This window comes from Leucoraja erinacea, chromosome 25 (assembly GCF_028641065.1).
Source record: "Leucoraja erinacea ecotype New England chromosome 25, Leri_hhj_1, whole genome shotgun sequence".
NCBI classification, from domain to species: Eukaryota; Metazoa; Chordata; class Chondrichthyes; order Rajiformes; family Rajidae; genus Leucoraja; species Leucoraja erinaceus.
Window position 1 is genome coordinate 24172036 of NC_073401.1, and position 16229 is coordinate 24188264.

Genomic DNA, 16229 nt, shown 5'->3' on the forward strand with positions numbered 1-16229 from the left:
GGTCCCAGAACTGAGCCTTGCGGTACCCCACTAGTCACTGCCTGCCATTGTGAAAAGGACCCGTTTACTCCTACTCTTTGATTCCTGTCTGCCAGGACTGTTATCCTTTTGCTATTAATATAGCTGTAGAAACCCATTGGATTTACTTTCACCTTACTTGCCAAAGCAACCTCATGTCTTCTTTTAGCTTTTCTAATTTCTTTCTTAAGATTCTTTTTACATTCTTTATACTCCTCAAGCACCTCATTTACTCCATGCTGCCTATAATTATTGTAGATCTCTCTCTTTTTCCGAACCAAGTGTCCAATTTCCCTTGAAAACCATGGCTCTTTCCAATTTTTACTATTTTCTTTCAACCGAACAGGGGCATAAAGATTCTGTACTCTTAAAATCTCCCCTTTAAATGTCCTCCATTTCTGTTCTACATCCTTCCCATAAAACAAAATGTCCCAGTTCACTCCTTTCAAATCCTTTTGCATCTCATCAAAGTTAGCCTTTCTCCAATCAAAAATCTCAACCCTAGGCCCAGTTCTGACCCTCTCCATAATTATATTGAAACTAATGGTATTGTGATCACTGGACCCGAAGTGCTCCCCAACGCATACCTCCGCCACTTGTCCCGTCTCATTTCCTAACAGGAGGTCCAGCACTGCCCCTCCTCTAGTAGGTACTTCTATGTATTGCTGCAAAAAACTATCCTGCACACATTTTACAAACTCCAACCCATCCAGCCCATTTACAGAATGTGTTTCCCAGTCTGTGTGGAAAATTGAAATCTCCCACAATCACTATCTTGTGCTTACTACTAATATCTGCTATCTCCTTACATATTTGCTCTTCCAATTCTCGCTCCCCATTTGGCGGTCTATAATACACCCCTATAAGTGTTGCTACCCCTTTCCCACTTCTCAGTTCCACCCAAATAGCCTCCCTAAACGAGCCCTCTAATCTATCCTGCCAAAGCACTGCTGTAATATCTTCCCTGACAAGCAATGCAACACCTCCACCTCTTGCCCCTCCAATTCTATCACACCTGAAACACCGAAATCTTGGAATATTTAGTCTCCAATCACAGCCCTCCTGCAACCATGTTTCACTGATCGCCACAACATCATACTTCCAGGTATCAATCCAGGCTCTAAGCTCATCCACCTTTCTTACAATGCTCCTAGCATTAAAATATGCACATTTAAGAAACTCACCCCCTCTTATTCTCTGTTTGTTTTCTTTTTCTTCTTTCTCCCTTAGATTTTGTGTCCGAGTGCTTCCCTTCTCTGCCTCCAGCCTCACACGCTGTCTACCAGCTTTCTCTATTTGAGTCCCTCCCCCCCCCAACCATTCTACTCCTTGATTCCGCTAGTCCCTAGAGCTCTATCTAACTCTTCTAAATTCACCCAGTAAATTGGCCTCTACTGCCTTCTGTGCCAGAGAATTCCACAAATTCACAACTCTCTGGGTTAAAAAGTTTTTTTCTCATCTCAGTTTTAAATGGCCTCCCCTTTATTCTTAGACTGTGGCCCCTGGTTCTGGACTCTTCTCCCCCCCCCCCCCCCCCCCCCCCCCAACATTGTGAACATTTTTCTTGCATCTAGCTTGTCCAGTCCTTGTATAATTTTACACGTTCTTGGCTCGGCTCCCTCCAATCTGCTCTTGTCTCCGTTGGCCAGTCATGGAGGGAGGCGGTGGGACTAATTATGCCACAACTCGTAGTGAATGCGGGTCGCAACTGAAGCAAGTAAGAGCCATTATTATTATTTATTGGTGTGGTCGTGAGTTGCTGCTGACGCTCTCAGCCTGCCGTGTCAAAGATGACCCTTCCCCTGACCTGGTGGACCAAGCGGAAAATGAGACACAAGGAACTGCAGATGCTGGAATCTTGCGTAGAAGACAAAGTGCTGGAGTAACTTCGCAAACAGTCTGTATTTTGTTCATTTGAAGGTGCATATTCCACAAAGCAAACATAACATCAACATGAATTGAAATAGAGTCACTGTACGGGACCTGTGATTCATTAATACAAACATTCTCGGGGGTTTCCACCCATCTGCCATCAACAGTTCAACTCGACTAAGAAACAGTTGGACAGGTACATGGATAGGACGGGTTTGGAGGGATATGGACCAAACGCAGGCAGGTGGGACTAGTGTAGCTGGGATATGTTGGACGGTATTGGGCAAGTTGGGCCGAAGGGCATGTTTCCACATTGTCGTTCTATGAACTGTATCCACCTATCACTTGCCCAGCTTTGTCCTGCTTCCCCCACCCCCCTCTCTTTCAGCTTCTCCCCACCACAGTGCAATCATTCTGAAGACGGCTCCCGACCCAAAACGTCCTCCAGAGATGCTGCCCGGCCCGCTGTGTAACTCCAGCACGGTGTTCTTGATGTAAATGTGAGGATTGGCCCGAGTGTGGAAGGTACCCTGGGCCTGCACTGTCCAGAGGCTCCTGCCTCACCCGTCGGATTACAGTCTTGTAGACAGAGCCGCCGTGTGGTTTGGAGCGGCTGCCTGACAGAGGCAGGGGCACATTCCCCTCCTCGCCTGGCGCAGGGTGCTGAACTCCTCGTTGATTTGGAGAAGGGTTTTCCCTTTGGTTTCGGGGAGGATGTAAAACATGAAGATTGCCACCAAGGAGCAGCTTACAAAGAACAGGAAGAAGGAGAATGGTCCCAGGGCCTCCTGCAAAGGGAAAGTGGGAGATTACTTCAGTGTTTGTCATAAGTGATAGGAGGAGAATTAGGCCATTCGGCCCATCAATTCAATTCCACCATTCAATCATGGCTGATCTATCTCTCCCTTCTAACCGCATTCTCCCCATAACCTCTGACACCCGCACACATCATGAATCTATCTATATCTGCCTGAAAAATATCCACTGACTTGGCCTCCAAAGCCGTCTGCGGCAATGAATTCCACAGATTCACCACCCTCTGACTAGAGAAATTGCTTCTCATCTCCTTCCTAAAGGAACACCCATTAATTCTGAGGCTGTGACCTCTAGTCCTAAACATCCTCTCCACATCCACTCTATCCAAGCCTTTCACTATTCATGTACGTTTCAATGCGGTTCCCCCCCCTCATTTTTCTGAATTCCAGTGAGTACGGGCCCAATGCTGTCCAACGAGTGCAGAGAGAAGTTCTTGAAAACTTTGATTAAATCATCGCTAAACCTTTAGATTCCAGGACACAAGCAAAACACAGCTTCAGGTGAAGGGTAAATTTCATCCCAAATCTCCGTCTGAGAGGCCGGAACAGTGGTGCAGCGGTAGAGTTGCTGACTTACAGCGCCAGAGGCCTGGGTTCGATCCTGGCTACGGCTGCTGACTGCAGGAAGATTGTTCCCAATGTGAATCTCTGGAATTCTCTGCCACAGACGGTAGCTGAGGCCAGTTCATTGGCTATATTTAAGAGGGAGTTAGATGTGGCTAGAGAGATCAGGGGGTATGGAGAGACGGCAGGTACAGGATACTGAGTTGGATGATCAGCCATGATCATATTGAATGGTGGTGCAGGCTCGAAGGGCCGAATGGCCTACTCCTGCACCTATTTTCTATGTATGGAGTTTGCGGGTTTCTCTCCGTGACCTGTGTGGGTTTTCTCCGGTTGCTCCGGTTTCCTCCCACATTCCAAAGCCGTGCAGGTGAATTGGCTTCTGTACGTTGTCCCCAGTGTGTAGGACAGAACTAGTGTACGGGTGATCGCTGGTCGGCGCGGACTCGGTGGGCCGAGGGTCCTGCTTCCACGCTAGATCTCCATGAAACTAAAGGAGTAATTACTTGTGAAGATGTGTACCAGATGAAGTCAGTGGATCCATCACCCTCCAGCCCACCCCCTCCTCTCCACATTGATGTGCCCTGCACATCACCTTTTGTAGTTTCATTTAGTTTAGAAATGCAGAAATGCCCACCGAGATAGCACTGACCAGCGATCCCCGCACACTAACACTATCCTACACACACTAGGGACAATTTACAATTATACCAAGCCAATTCACCTACAAACCTACACGTCTTTGGAGTGTGGGAGGAAACCGAGGGTCTCCAATGAGGTATATAGTAACTCGGGACCGCTCTCTGGTTGGTGATAGGATGGTTCAGTTGCCTGGTGCCATCTGGGAAGAAACTGTCCCTGAATCTAGAGGGACATACTGGATCGAAATACTGGATAAACTCAGTGGGTGAGGCAGCATCTATGGAGCGAAGGAAAAGGTGACGTTCCGGGTCGAGACCCTTCTTCAGACTTTAGAATCTAGAGGTGTGCGTTTTCACACTTCTGTACCTCCTGTCTGCTGGGAGAGGGCAGAGGACGGAGTGACCAGGGAGAGACTCGCCCTTGATTATGCTGCTGGCCTTGCCGAGGCAGCGCGAGGTGTAGATGGTGCTAGCAAAGATAACCCACGCAGTTCATGGGGAGAACATACAAACTCCGCACAGACAAGCACTGGAACCCGGGTCTCTGTCGCTGTGAGGCGCCAACTCCGCCACTGCGCCTCCGTGCTGCCCTTTCTTGTTCACTCTTAAGATTCGAACCTGTACTTACAACAAGGAAGGGAAACACGAGTCCCAGGACAAAGAGCGACAGCCACTGGAGGCTGTTTGCTGCCACCAAGGCAATCGAGCGGTTAGACTGAGTGAATATCTCCAATGGCAAGACTCCGCTAACACTACCTGGGGGCAAGAACAAAGGCACCATGAATCATCTTATTGCACGTTACAAGGCAGGACACTTGGATAATCTTTTAACAGAAGCAAGGTACAGTGAAAATCTTTTTTGTCCAGTTTAGTTTGGTTTATAGAGATACAATGCGGGAAACAGGCCCTTCGGCCCACTGAATCCGTGCCGACCAGCGATCCCTGCGCATTAACACTATCCCACACACAGTAGGGACAATTTATATTTATACCAAGCCAATTAGCTTACAAACCTGCACGCCTTTGGAGTGTCGGACGAAACCGAAGGTCTCGGAGAAAACCCACTCAGGCCATGGGGAGAAGGTATAAACTCTGTACAGACAGAAGGTATAAACTCTGTACAGACAGCACCCGTAGTCAGGATCGAACCCGGGTCTCTGGCGCTGGAAGGCAGCAACTCTACCGCTGCGCCACCGTGCTGTTGGGTGTTATCGAGTCGGCGGAAAGGCTATACATGATTAATCCCAGATACAATGTCAGGGAAATGCCCCCTGGAACCAGGGAAGTTAATACCTTAATACAGCGGCGTCCGTGAAAATGGTGGCGTAAAACCAACGATGGAATTTGTTTCTCACCAACGTAAGTCTCAGCCACAGGGGAAAATGAAAACTCACTGCTCTATGGGCGGCACGGTGGCGCAGCGGTAGAGTTGCTGCCTTACAGCGCCAGTGACCCGGGTTCGATCCTGACTACAGGTGCTGTCTGTACGGAGTTTGCACGATCTCCCCGTCTCCCGGGGTCTTCAGTTCCCTCCCGCACTCCAGGTACAGGTTTGTAGGTTAATCGGCTCGGTATAAAATGTCAATTTGTGTGTAGGGTAGTGTTGGTGTGTGGGGATGGCTTGCTGGCTGGTCGGCCCGGACTCGATGGGCCGAAGGGCCTGTTTTCCTCGCCATCTCGCTGAAACTAAACTCAAAACTCAAATGTCAAAGCTGGAGCAGGTAGCAAGCAGGGTGTAAGGAGGGTCTGTGGATGGTACCCACCTGGGCCGATCCCAAAGGTGAAGATGTAAGCGAAGATGAAGGCCAGGCAGCAATATGGAATCCAGGTGAAGTACTCCTGAAAGAAGAGACATTAGATGTGTGAGCAAAGAGAGATGTTGATGGGGAAACACACATTTAAGACATTCATAAACTAAATCCAATAAGTATAAATGATGCAGTGATAGGTATATTGTCTATGCAAGTTCTATTTAGTTTAAGTTATAATTCAATAGAACTTGCATTGATGATATATAAAGATAGGCGGGCTGCACATGTTTTAGTGCAGGCTTATATTTTTGTCTTGCGCGTATTCAGGTTCACACATATGGTTCACCAGTTTGGTTTAGTTTTCTCTTTGTTTAGAGATACAGTGTGGAAACAGGCCCTTCGGCCCGCTTAGTCCATGCTGACCAGCGATCCCCGCACGCCAGCACCGTCCCACACACACTAGGGACGACTAACTATTTTACCAAAGCTGTACGTCTTTGGAGTTATCTTGAACGTGACAGCATTTCACTTTCAACCAAACATGGCCTTGGAGTTTCAGCCACTGGAGTTCATTGATGCTGTGGGGGTCATGTAAAGATGCACAGGAGTAGATAGTTTAAGAGCAATGGCTCAAGGGTCCGTTACATTGAGCTTTTGCGCAGAAAACAGGAAGAACAAAGCAGATTAAGTCTCACAATTCCGTGGTTCAAGTAGGAGTCTAGGGAAAAGTCATCTAAATATCTCGTCAGGTTCCACGTTAGGGTGGCGCAGTGGTAGAGTTGCTGCCTCTCAGCACCAGAGGCCCGTGTTCGATATTGACTACGGACGCTGTCTGTACGGAGTCTGTACGTTCTCCTCGTGACGTTGCGTGGGTTTTTCTCCAGGATCTCCGGTTTCGTCCGACACTCCAAAGACGTACAGGTTTGTAGGCTAATTGGCTTTGGTAAAATTGTAAATTGTCCCCAGTGTGTGTAGGATAGTGTTAGTGTCCAGGTGGCTCGATGGGCCGAAGGGCCTGTTTCCGCATGGTATCTCTAAACTAAAATGTCAACCGTTTTGCAGGCTTTCAATTCTTGAACCACTGCCTCTATACTAGATTACTCACATTTGTAACTCCATGTTGAAGACCTATTGACCACAGGAACCAGTGTTCGGTCTCTGCTTGTAAAGATCTCTATTGTATCAAACTGTTACCCTCACGAAGGAAGACCTGATTATCCAAGACTTTCTCGTGGAGTTGAGGGGTCATGTAGTCGTACAGCATGGAAACAAGCCCTGTGGCCCCACTTGGCCATCCCCACACAGAGATGCTCTACCAATCGGTGGTAGCCAGTGCCATCTTCTTTCGCTGCTGTGTGCTGAGGCTGCGGATGGCAACAGGATCAACAATCTCATCAGGAAAGCTGGATTCATGGGATGTGGTCTTGGAGGGTGAGATGCTCCTCAAACTGCGGAGCATCTTGGACAATACAGCTCGCCCCATCCAATGACACACTGGTCAACCTGAGGAGCACCTTCAGCAACAGACTGGTTCCGCCAAGATGCAGCACAGAACGCCACAGGAGATCTGTTTTCTCTGTGGCTATCAAATCGTACAAATCCTCCCCCTTCTGTTGTGTGATACACTGACTCCACGCAGGTCATGGACTATATCCCAATTGGGAAGTATTAACCAACTCCAACAGTGGTCTTCAATAGAAAACAGCTGGAATTTCTCCGTCAATATGAGGTTGACCGTGATAGCAACCCAATGTTGCTCCGTTACAAAGTCTTTGTTTATAATTGTCACGTGCACCAAGGTACAGTGAAAAGCTTTTTGTTGCACGCTATCCAGTCAGCGGAAAGATATACATGATTACAATCAAGGCGTCCACAGTGTACAGATGCCGGATAAAGTGCATAACGTTTAGTACAAGGTGAAGTTCAATAAAGTCGGATTCAAGATAGTTTAAAGGTCTCCAGTGAGGTAGATGGAAGGTCAGGGCCGCTCTTTAGCCGGAGAGAGGACGGGATGGGATGGAACAGCAGGGATGAAACTGGGTCTGAATCTGGAGGTGTGTGGTTTCAAACTTCTTGCCTAATGGGAGAGGGGAGAAGAGGGAGTGATTGGGATGAGACCGGTCCTTGATTATGCTGGGGGCCTTGCCGAGGCAGCGTGAAGTGCAGGGAGGGTTGGTTTGTGCGATGGTCTGGGCTGCGTCCACAGCTCCCTGCAAGTTCTTGCAGTCTCGGGTGGAGCTGTTCCTAAACCACGTTGTGGTGCGTCCCCGATCAAATGCTTTGTACGGGTCATGTGTAGATGTTGCGAGCCGTGGGGATGTGCTAAAACCTGCATCCATCCATTAATGTGAATCAAATGCCACATAGGGAATCCACACCCACCAGAAACAGCATATTGGACCTCTGCATGGTCATACTTACAAATGGCGGACAGGTCTTCAATGAAGCTCACCTTCACATTGAGTGTAATAATCAACAGTAATATCCACATGGCCATGAAGGTGTACCCTTTCCAGAGCAGGACCTTCCTTCCAACTCGTTCAATAATGAACCCCTGTGCAAAAGAATTATTAGAGAGAGAGAGAGTTTCAATCCAAGAACTTCCAAGTTCAGACTTTGAATCTGCCACTAAACACTGCTCATGAATGAACCCTGAATCCACGAAGCTGTAAATCTCACGCGATTGGCCCAATGTGGCCGTGTGAAACCTTTGCAAAAACTGCCCAGTCTATTCCCACAACCTTAGTGCGGATGGTACATGTTGGTCAGCATGGGCAAGATGGGCCGAAGGGTCTATTTCCACGCTGTATAACTGGTCATACAGTTGTAGACTGGCACAACATTGAAACAGGACCTACAACCATCTTGCCCATGCTGACCAACATGTCCCATCTACACTAATCCCACCTGCCTGCATTTTGACCATATCTCTCTAACCCTGTACCCATCCAAATGTTTCTTCAACATTGCGATACTACCTGCCTCAACAATCTCCTCCGGAAGCTCGTTCCATGCACCCACCACCCTTTGTGTGAAAAAGTCACCCCTCATATTCCTATTAAATCTTTCCCCCTCACCTTACCCCTATATCATCTGGTTCTCCATTCCCTTACTCTGGGCAAGAGACTCTGTGCATCTACCCGATCTATTCCTCTCATGATTTTGTACACCTCTATAAGATCATCTCTCATCCTCCTGCGCTCCAAGGAATAGAGTCCCAGCCTGCTCAACTCCCTATAGCTCAGGCCCTTGAGTCTTGGCAACATCTTCGTAAATCTTTTCTGCACCCTTTCTAGCTTGAAAGTGTTTAGTCTTCTATGAACCCAGCGTTCCCAACATAAGCCTGAAAATTAATTCCCTACAGCTTCTGAATCTATTGTCTTTTAGAACAATTTTAATGTATTTATTCCTTGTTTGGGATCTGGGAGTTTAGTGCCCATTTAGTGCTCCTCTAATTGCCTTCGAGATGGTGGTCATTGAGTTGCTCTCCTGAACTGCTGTTGTGCCTCTGGTGAGGGAGACAGTTCCAGGATTCACAGCTAATGATTGTGTTTGGACTTTACTTCCACTGAGTCATGCATTTCAGATCGATACAAACCTCCCCGTGGAATAATATCTTTGCCTCTCCACTGGAATGTTTGCCAATTATTTCAGATTCACGACCTTTCAAAAATAGGCTCATTCTATTGAACGTTTCTCTTGTGTGCCCTGTCACTTTCACCGGCCTTCAGCTTTTGCAAGTTTGTCCCATTTCTGACATCAGGCAACCCTCTGTTTCCTTTCTTCCTGTCCCACCAGCATGCGACTCCATGCGGCAAGTGCGACCTAACGTGGTCGCTTGAGCCGTACGGCCTCGCGGGGCCGGTCCCACTTCGATCGCCAGAGCCGTATGGAGTTGTGCGGAGCTGGTCCCGACATCGCGCGGGGCTCTGAAAAACTGACCGTGTTCAAAAATTCCACGCGGCAACGGCCTGCCGGCCCGCAGCCACCTCAATGCCGTGCACATCGCCTCGACGCAGTACGCAGCGTCTTGACACCGTACGTCACGCGCGGGCTTCGCTCGAACTTCACGTCACTCACTCGACCTCCGTGCGGCCCCCGCTTCTGGTTTAGTCGCGCTCGCCGCATGCAGGCGCATGCTGGTGGGACCGGCCCTGTACGGGGATCACTCGACCTCCGCGCGGCCCCCGCTTCCGGTTTGGTCGCGCTTGCCGCATGCAGGTCGCATGCTCGTGGGACAGCCTTAAGGCTTGATGTCCTCAGTAAAGTGCGGTGGACACAGTTATGCCACAAAGTGGGCGGCACAGTAGTGTCGCGGTAGAGCTACTGCCTCACAGCGCCAGAGGCACGAGTTCAATCCTGACCACGGGCGCTTGTCCGTACCGAGTTTATACGTTCCCCCTGTGAGCTGCGTGGGTTTTCTCCGAGATCTTTGGCTCCAGGACACATCTACTTATTGCCTCAGTAACATCCATGGGTTCCCTCTTTGTTCATTTTTCCTCTCATGCTTCCCCAGTCTATAAGCTCCAGGGTTAAACACATTGCAAACAACTCATCTTCCTTATGATTTTCAATATTCCCGACAACATTGGGCGGCATGGTGGCGTAGCAGTAGAGCTGCTGCCTTACAGCGCCAGGGACCCGGGTTCGGTCCTGACTACAGGTGCTTGTCTGTCCAAGATCTTTATTTTCCTCCCACTGTCCAAAAACGCGCAGGTTTGTAGGTTAATTGGCTTGGCATAAATGTAAATTGGTCCTTGTGGGTGAAGGGTAGTGTTGATGTGTGGGGGATCGATGGTCGGCATGGACCCGGTGGACCAAAGGGCTTGTCTCCGCGCTATATCTCCAAACTAAACTAAACCTTGTCTCTTTATGAAGATAGGCACAAAGTGCTGGCATCTCTGGAGAAAAAGGATGGGTGACATTTTGGGTTGGGACCCTCCTTCAGACTGTGGTCTCTTCATGTTGTTTCTCCCAAAGTGCGTCAGAGAAACATAGAAAATAGGTGCAGTAATAGGCCATTCGGCCCTTCAAGCTAGCACCACCATTCAATATGATCATGGTTGATCATGCAGAATCAGTACCCCGTTCCTGCTTTCTCCCCATATTCCTTGATTCCGTTAGCCCTTAGAGCTAAATCTAACTCTCTTGAATACATCGAGTGAATTGGCCTCCACTGCCATCTGTGGCAGAGAATTCCACAGATTCACAACTCTCTGGGTGAAAAGGTTTTTCCTCATCTCAATCCTAAATGGCCGACCCCTTATTCTTAAACTGTGACCCCTGGTTCTGGACTCCTCCAACATCGGGACCATTTTTCCTGCATCTGGCCTGTCCAATCCCTTAAGAATTCTATATGTTTCGACAAGATCCTCTCATCCTTCTAAATTCCAGTGAATACAAGTCCAGTCGATCCATTCTTTCATCATATGTCAGTCCCACCATCCCGTGGATTAACACTTAGCCTCTTGAGCCTGCATTTACCATGTGTGTGTGTCCCCAGTTCACCAGGCTTTGCTCCCCTTGAAGTCTCTATCTCAGAGACACACGGAACTGCAGATGCTGCAATCCTGTGCAGAACACAGAATTCTGGAGTAAATGTCCTCCGAGTGCCTTTGGTATTTCTTTGGCAAACAAAAATAGGCTCAACCATCGATGAGGCACAAATAAGATTGAGGCTGATCTTACGCATATTACTGAAGTCAATATTTCAATTCCGCTCGCTGCTATCCCCACGTATAAAATCTTGTCCTTGGAAATCCCCAGCTCCTGATAAACTTCATTCGCATAAAAATAGATCTGGAAAATAGGAAGATCGATTAAAATATTTTGTTCAAGAACTCATAAAATGCAGCTTTAGACCACTCCTTTAAACAAAATGGGCGGCCCGCCAGAGTTGCTGCCTTACAGCGCCAGAGACCCGGTCTTTGTTACTTCGATCCTGACTACAGTTCCTGCTCCCTGTACCTGGGTCACCTGACTGTGATGTGCCGCCCCTACTACCTTAGACGGCACGGTGACGCAGCGGTAGAGCTACTGCCTTACAGCGCCAGAGACACGGGTTCAATCCCGACTTCGGGTGCTTGTCCGCACGGAGTTTGTACGTTCTCCCCGTGACCTGCGTGGGATTTCTCTGAGATCTCCGGTTTCCCCCCACACTCCAAAGACGTACAAGGTTTGTAAGTCAATTGGCTTCGGTATAAATGTAAAATTGTCCCTCGTGGGTGTGTAGGATAGTGTTCGGGTGCAGGATCACTGCTTATTGCGGACTCAGTGGGGCCGAAGGGGCTGTTCCCGCACGGCTTCTCAAAACTAAACCAAAATAAACTGAAATATTACTCATTGGCCACGTTTTGGCCTCGCGGTCGATGAGCGTGAGGGGGGAGGGGAAGACATTGAGACCCGGCGTTGGGGGGGGGGGGGGGGGGGGGGGGCCCTGGGGGGAGAACAAAGGGGGGGGGGGTGGGGGATGGGGGGGGGACTCTAATTTAGAACCCTCTGCCCAGGGGATAAGTCTGTTTGTTTGTTTGTTCGTTCAATTGGTCCGGTGAAGGTGCTGTGCGCCCGGCAGCCAGACAACACTCGCTTGTCTTTTTCTTTTAGTTTTAACTTTTAATGGCAAGTTTTTGTGTACCTTGTGTGTTGTGACCGTGGGCAGAACAATTTCCCTCCGGGGATGAATACAGTTTTATCGTCATCTTTATCGTTATTATTTTTAATTTGGCAGTAGGTTAAGGGTTCACTTCCTTAATCTGTTTGTTTTTCAGATCTAGTGATATGAGCTTCATTAGTTAGAGCTTAGCCAGGTTTGAAGAATTGATCCTGTTATTCATAAATAGCCTCTGGATTAAACATGTTTTCTGGTTCTAGAGATTGCTACTTTTTTTGTGTGCCGCCTTCAATTCAGAACCATGTTCTTGTGGGCAAATTGTAGGGGGGTCATTGTTACTTTAGTTTAAGAAGGAACTGCAGACGCTAAAAAATTGAAGGTAGATAAAAATGCTGGAGAAACTCAGCGGGTGAGGCAGCGTCTATGGAGCGAAGGAGAAGGTGACGTTTCGGGTCGAGACCCTTCTTCAGACTGAGGTGGGGGCGGGAAGAAGAAAGGAAGAGGTGGAGACAGTGGGCTGTGGAAGAGCTGGGAAGGGAAGGGGAAAGAGGGCGAAAGCAGGGACTACATGAAATTGGAGAAGTCAATGTTCATATCGTTGGGGGTGTAAAATATGAGGTGCTGCTCCTCCAATTTATGGTGGTTCTCACTCTGGCCATGGAGGGGGTCCAGGGCAGAAAGGTTGGATTCGGAATGGGAGGGGGAGTTGAAGTGTTGAGCCACCGGGAGATCAGGTTGGTTATTGCGAACTTAGTGAAGGTGTAGCGCTAGAGTTCCTTGGCTCGATCCTGACTACGGGCGCTGTATGTGCGGAGTTTGTACATCCTCTCCGTGACCTTGTGGGTTTTCCCCGGGTGTTCCGGCTTCCTCCCACATTCCAAAGGCGTGCAGGTTTGTAGGTTAATTGGCTTGGTAAATGTAAAGATTGTCCCTGGTGTGTGTAAGATGGTGTCAATGGGCTAATTGGCTTGGGTAAAGATTGTAAATTGCCTTTAGTGTGCATAGGATAGTGCTAGGCCGAAGAGCCTGTTTCTGCCCTGTGTCTCTAAACTAAATTAAAAATTAATCAAGGGCCATTTACACCCCCGTCATTACCTCTACTCCCCTCTCCCATCCGGGAAAAAGATACAAATGTTTTTTAACACTGTAACACTATTTTACTTGGCGCTAAACTAAACAGAATGGACTGAAGTGGTTGTTGGTTGGAGCCCACACGTGAAGCAGATAAGGCCAAGCTGGCCATCCGCGAGTCACGGCGCCAGGCCCAAGAGGGCTCTGCCCGAGCCGGCTGCCTGCCCCTTTTCCAGGGTTACGTCTGTGCCCGGGTGATATTAGCGAGGTTTAGGTGCTGTCCACGGGGATTTCCAGGACCGCTGGGCATCGCGGGGAGTGCAATACATCCTCAATCAGTAGCAATGTTACAGAATTTTGAGATTTTAAAAATCAAGTCTGCAATTTATCCCATCAGATAAAGCATAACAATAAGTTTAATTTGACACCAAATTCACTTTCATATCTCAAGTATTAAAAAAGTTATGGCCATTTTCATACTCGGAAATTAGCATCTTGTTCCCTATTGATTTTCAATGGACATTACAAAAAAGCTGTGATCTTGGATTGTCAAAAGGCCATTTCTTAAGGAAAGATTAACATTTTTAAATAGCCTAAGTGTCCAAAGATTATTCACAAATAATTCACAATATAACATGATTTTTATATCTAATTTACATTAATTTATAGGCCAAATGGAAGGAATTTAGTGTTCAATTGCTGTAAATAAATGCCCATTTAAATCGGCTTTCTAGTGGGTTCATGTGGAACGCGCTGGTTTAGAACATTGACATAGCGCTGGATTAGTGCCCTCAAATGCCGAGAAAAATACTGCAGGATATAAAAAGCCCAAAATGAACTATTCGCTATAGATAACTTGATATGCAGGGTTATATATATGCCCCATTTAATGTAAAAATAAGGTACATACCTTTAATTGTTTGCTCTATAAAACCCTGGGGCTGCGAGAGGTTGCGAAATCAGACAGTAATTTAAAAACTATTAGAACTATATTATCGAGGCCTATAAAACTAATAATACCTTTTGCGACCGGGTCTTGCAGCGATTTTTCGTTAATGATTTACTAGGCTGAACATCTGCGATTAGTACAGCCTAGTAAAAATCGCGTTTTAAACCCGCCCCCTCCAAACAGCGCCAAAATCGCCGACATGGCTGAGGGCAGATTCCCAATGACGATTCAGGTAGGTTTTGTAACATACCTACAATCAGGATGGGGAAATAGTGATTTAATATTCAGTATTTAAGAATATTTGCTTTATTTTGTGTTGTGGTGGCGGGTGGGGTTTGTTTGTATTTTTGTACTGTACGTATCATTTTTGTAAATAGTTGATCAAAATTATTTTTGGTGAAAAAAACAAATGAAGCGGTTAAGATACTCACAATGTTGATGCCACTCAGCTGCATGCCTACGCTGACCACAATACCAGTTAGGAGTTGACACCGCACCGCTTTGTCTGAGAAGAGCTGGACAAGGTTGCTTTTGGTAACTCCTTGTACTTGATCTCGTTCCGCCATCATTTCATCAACTTCCTCAGTGAAATCACCCGGACCCCGCAACCTTTGGAGAGCTTCAAGGAACAGAAACCATGCGGTGAATGGACTGCAGCGAGCGCTTTTCTACAAGGCACTAGCACATTCAATAACAAACTACGCGGGCAATCAGAATTGTGATGCAGCATCCTTCAACTTTTACTATGCACTGTGCGGCACGGTGGCACAGCGGTAGAGTTGCTGCCTCACAGCGCCGGAGGCCCGGGTTCGATCCCGACTATGGGTGCTGTCTGTGCGGAGTTTCTACGTTCTCCCCATGGGTTTTCGCAGAGATCTTCGGTTTCCTCCCACACTCCGAAGACGTACAGGTTTGTAGGTTAATTGGCTTGGTATAAATGTACCATTGTCCCTACTGTGTGTAGGGTAGTGTCAGGAGTAAATTTGACTCGTGGAAATCTTTCAACATGTTGAAAACTGTTCACAAGTTAACAAGTTTCCTGAGTACCTGCCGTTAGCGTTACAACGTTCCCGCTACGTTAATTCTACGTGATTACCACGAGTTGGATTTGTTTTTAACTGGGGATCACACGTGGGTGGACTCGAACCTTAAGACAGGGGTTTTAGTGTGCGTGGATTGCTGGTCGGTGCGGACTCAAAGGGCCGAAGGGCCTGTTTCCGCTCTGTATCTCTAAACTAAACTAAACTAAACTTCCACAGAGACGGAATAAGAGAGGCATCTCTCATTTAATTTTAATGTCTGCGACAAAGCAATTTAAAGAATTGTTAGTACGTTATGGTTTTAGACATGGTTTAATCTGATCTCCATATATACAGTAGTGCACTCTGCTTTGGTAGTACCTTACCTGGACCCTTGTTTACATTCATGATACTGTTTATATTGTCACAAAGAGAAAAAAAAGCTATAAGCGGAACAAGGAACCATGAATTAATAAAGAATGGTGAAAGTTTGGAGAAGTTTAGATTAATAGATGTATTAATCTAAATCCACAGATGAGATTGAACCCTGAAAATAGGCCCGATTAATTCTTCACCTATAGGAAATGCAGTTTGAGTGAGATGTTTTAACCTTTGAAGGCCAATTCTTCTCACGTCACTATACCAGACTGTTACTAAGGTAAATGGGAGTGAACATGGAGTACTGCATGTAGTGCTTTTTTTTTGCTTCACATCTGCATGGGCAGTTTGCTCCAAGCGAAGGCATGTTAATGGCTGATTATATAACATAGGCCAACATGGCCATATTGAATCTTTATAGCGGCCATGCACTTAGTTCAATCCTTCCTTTTAGTCTAGCTTAGAGATTCAGTGTGGAAACAGGCCCTTCGGCCTAGCGAGTCTGTGCCGACCAGCTAACCCCATACACTAGCACCATCCT

General features: G+C 47.3%; 1 protein-coding gene across 1 annotated transcript in view; it reads right to left on the reverse strand.

The window, feature by feature from the left end:
• Window positions 1-1622: 1622 nt before the first annotated feature.
• Window positions 1623-16229, reverse strand: part of LOC129709115 (solute carrier family 2, facilitated glucose transporter member 11-like) — a 35494-nt gene continuing 20887 nt past the window's right edge. Inside the window, exons 7-12 of the mRNA XM_055655235.1 lie at window positions 14723-14910; window positions 11350-11460; window positions 8114-8215; window positions 5674-5749; window positions 4539-4666; window positions 1623-2678 (exon numbers count right to left, since the gene is read on the reverse strand). Coding sequence (XP_055511210.1) covers window positions 2463-2678; window positions 4539-4666; window positions 5674-5749; window positions 8114-8215; window positions 11350-11460; window positions 14723-14910 — 821 coding nt within the window. The 3' untranslated portion in view covers window positions 1623-2462. The remainder of the gene's footprint in view (window positions 2679-4538; window positions 4667-5673; window positions 5750-8113; window positions 8216-11349; window positions 11461-14722; window positions 14911-16229) is intronic.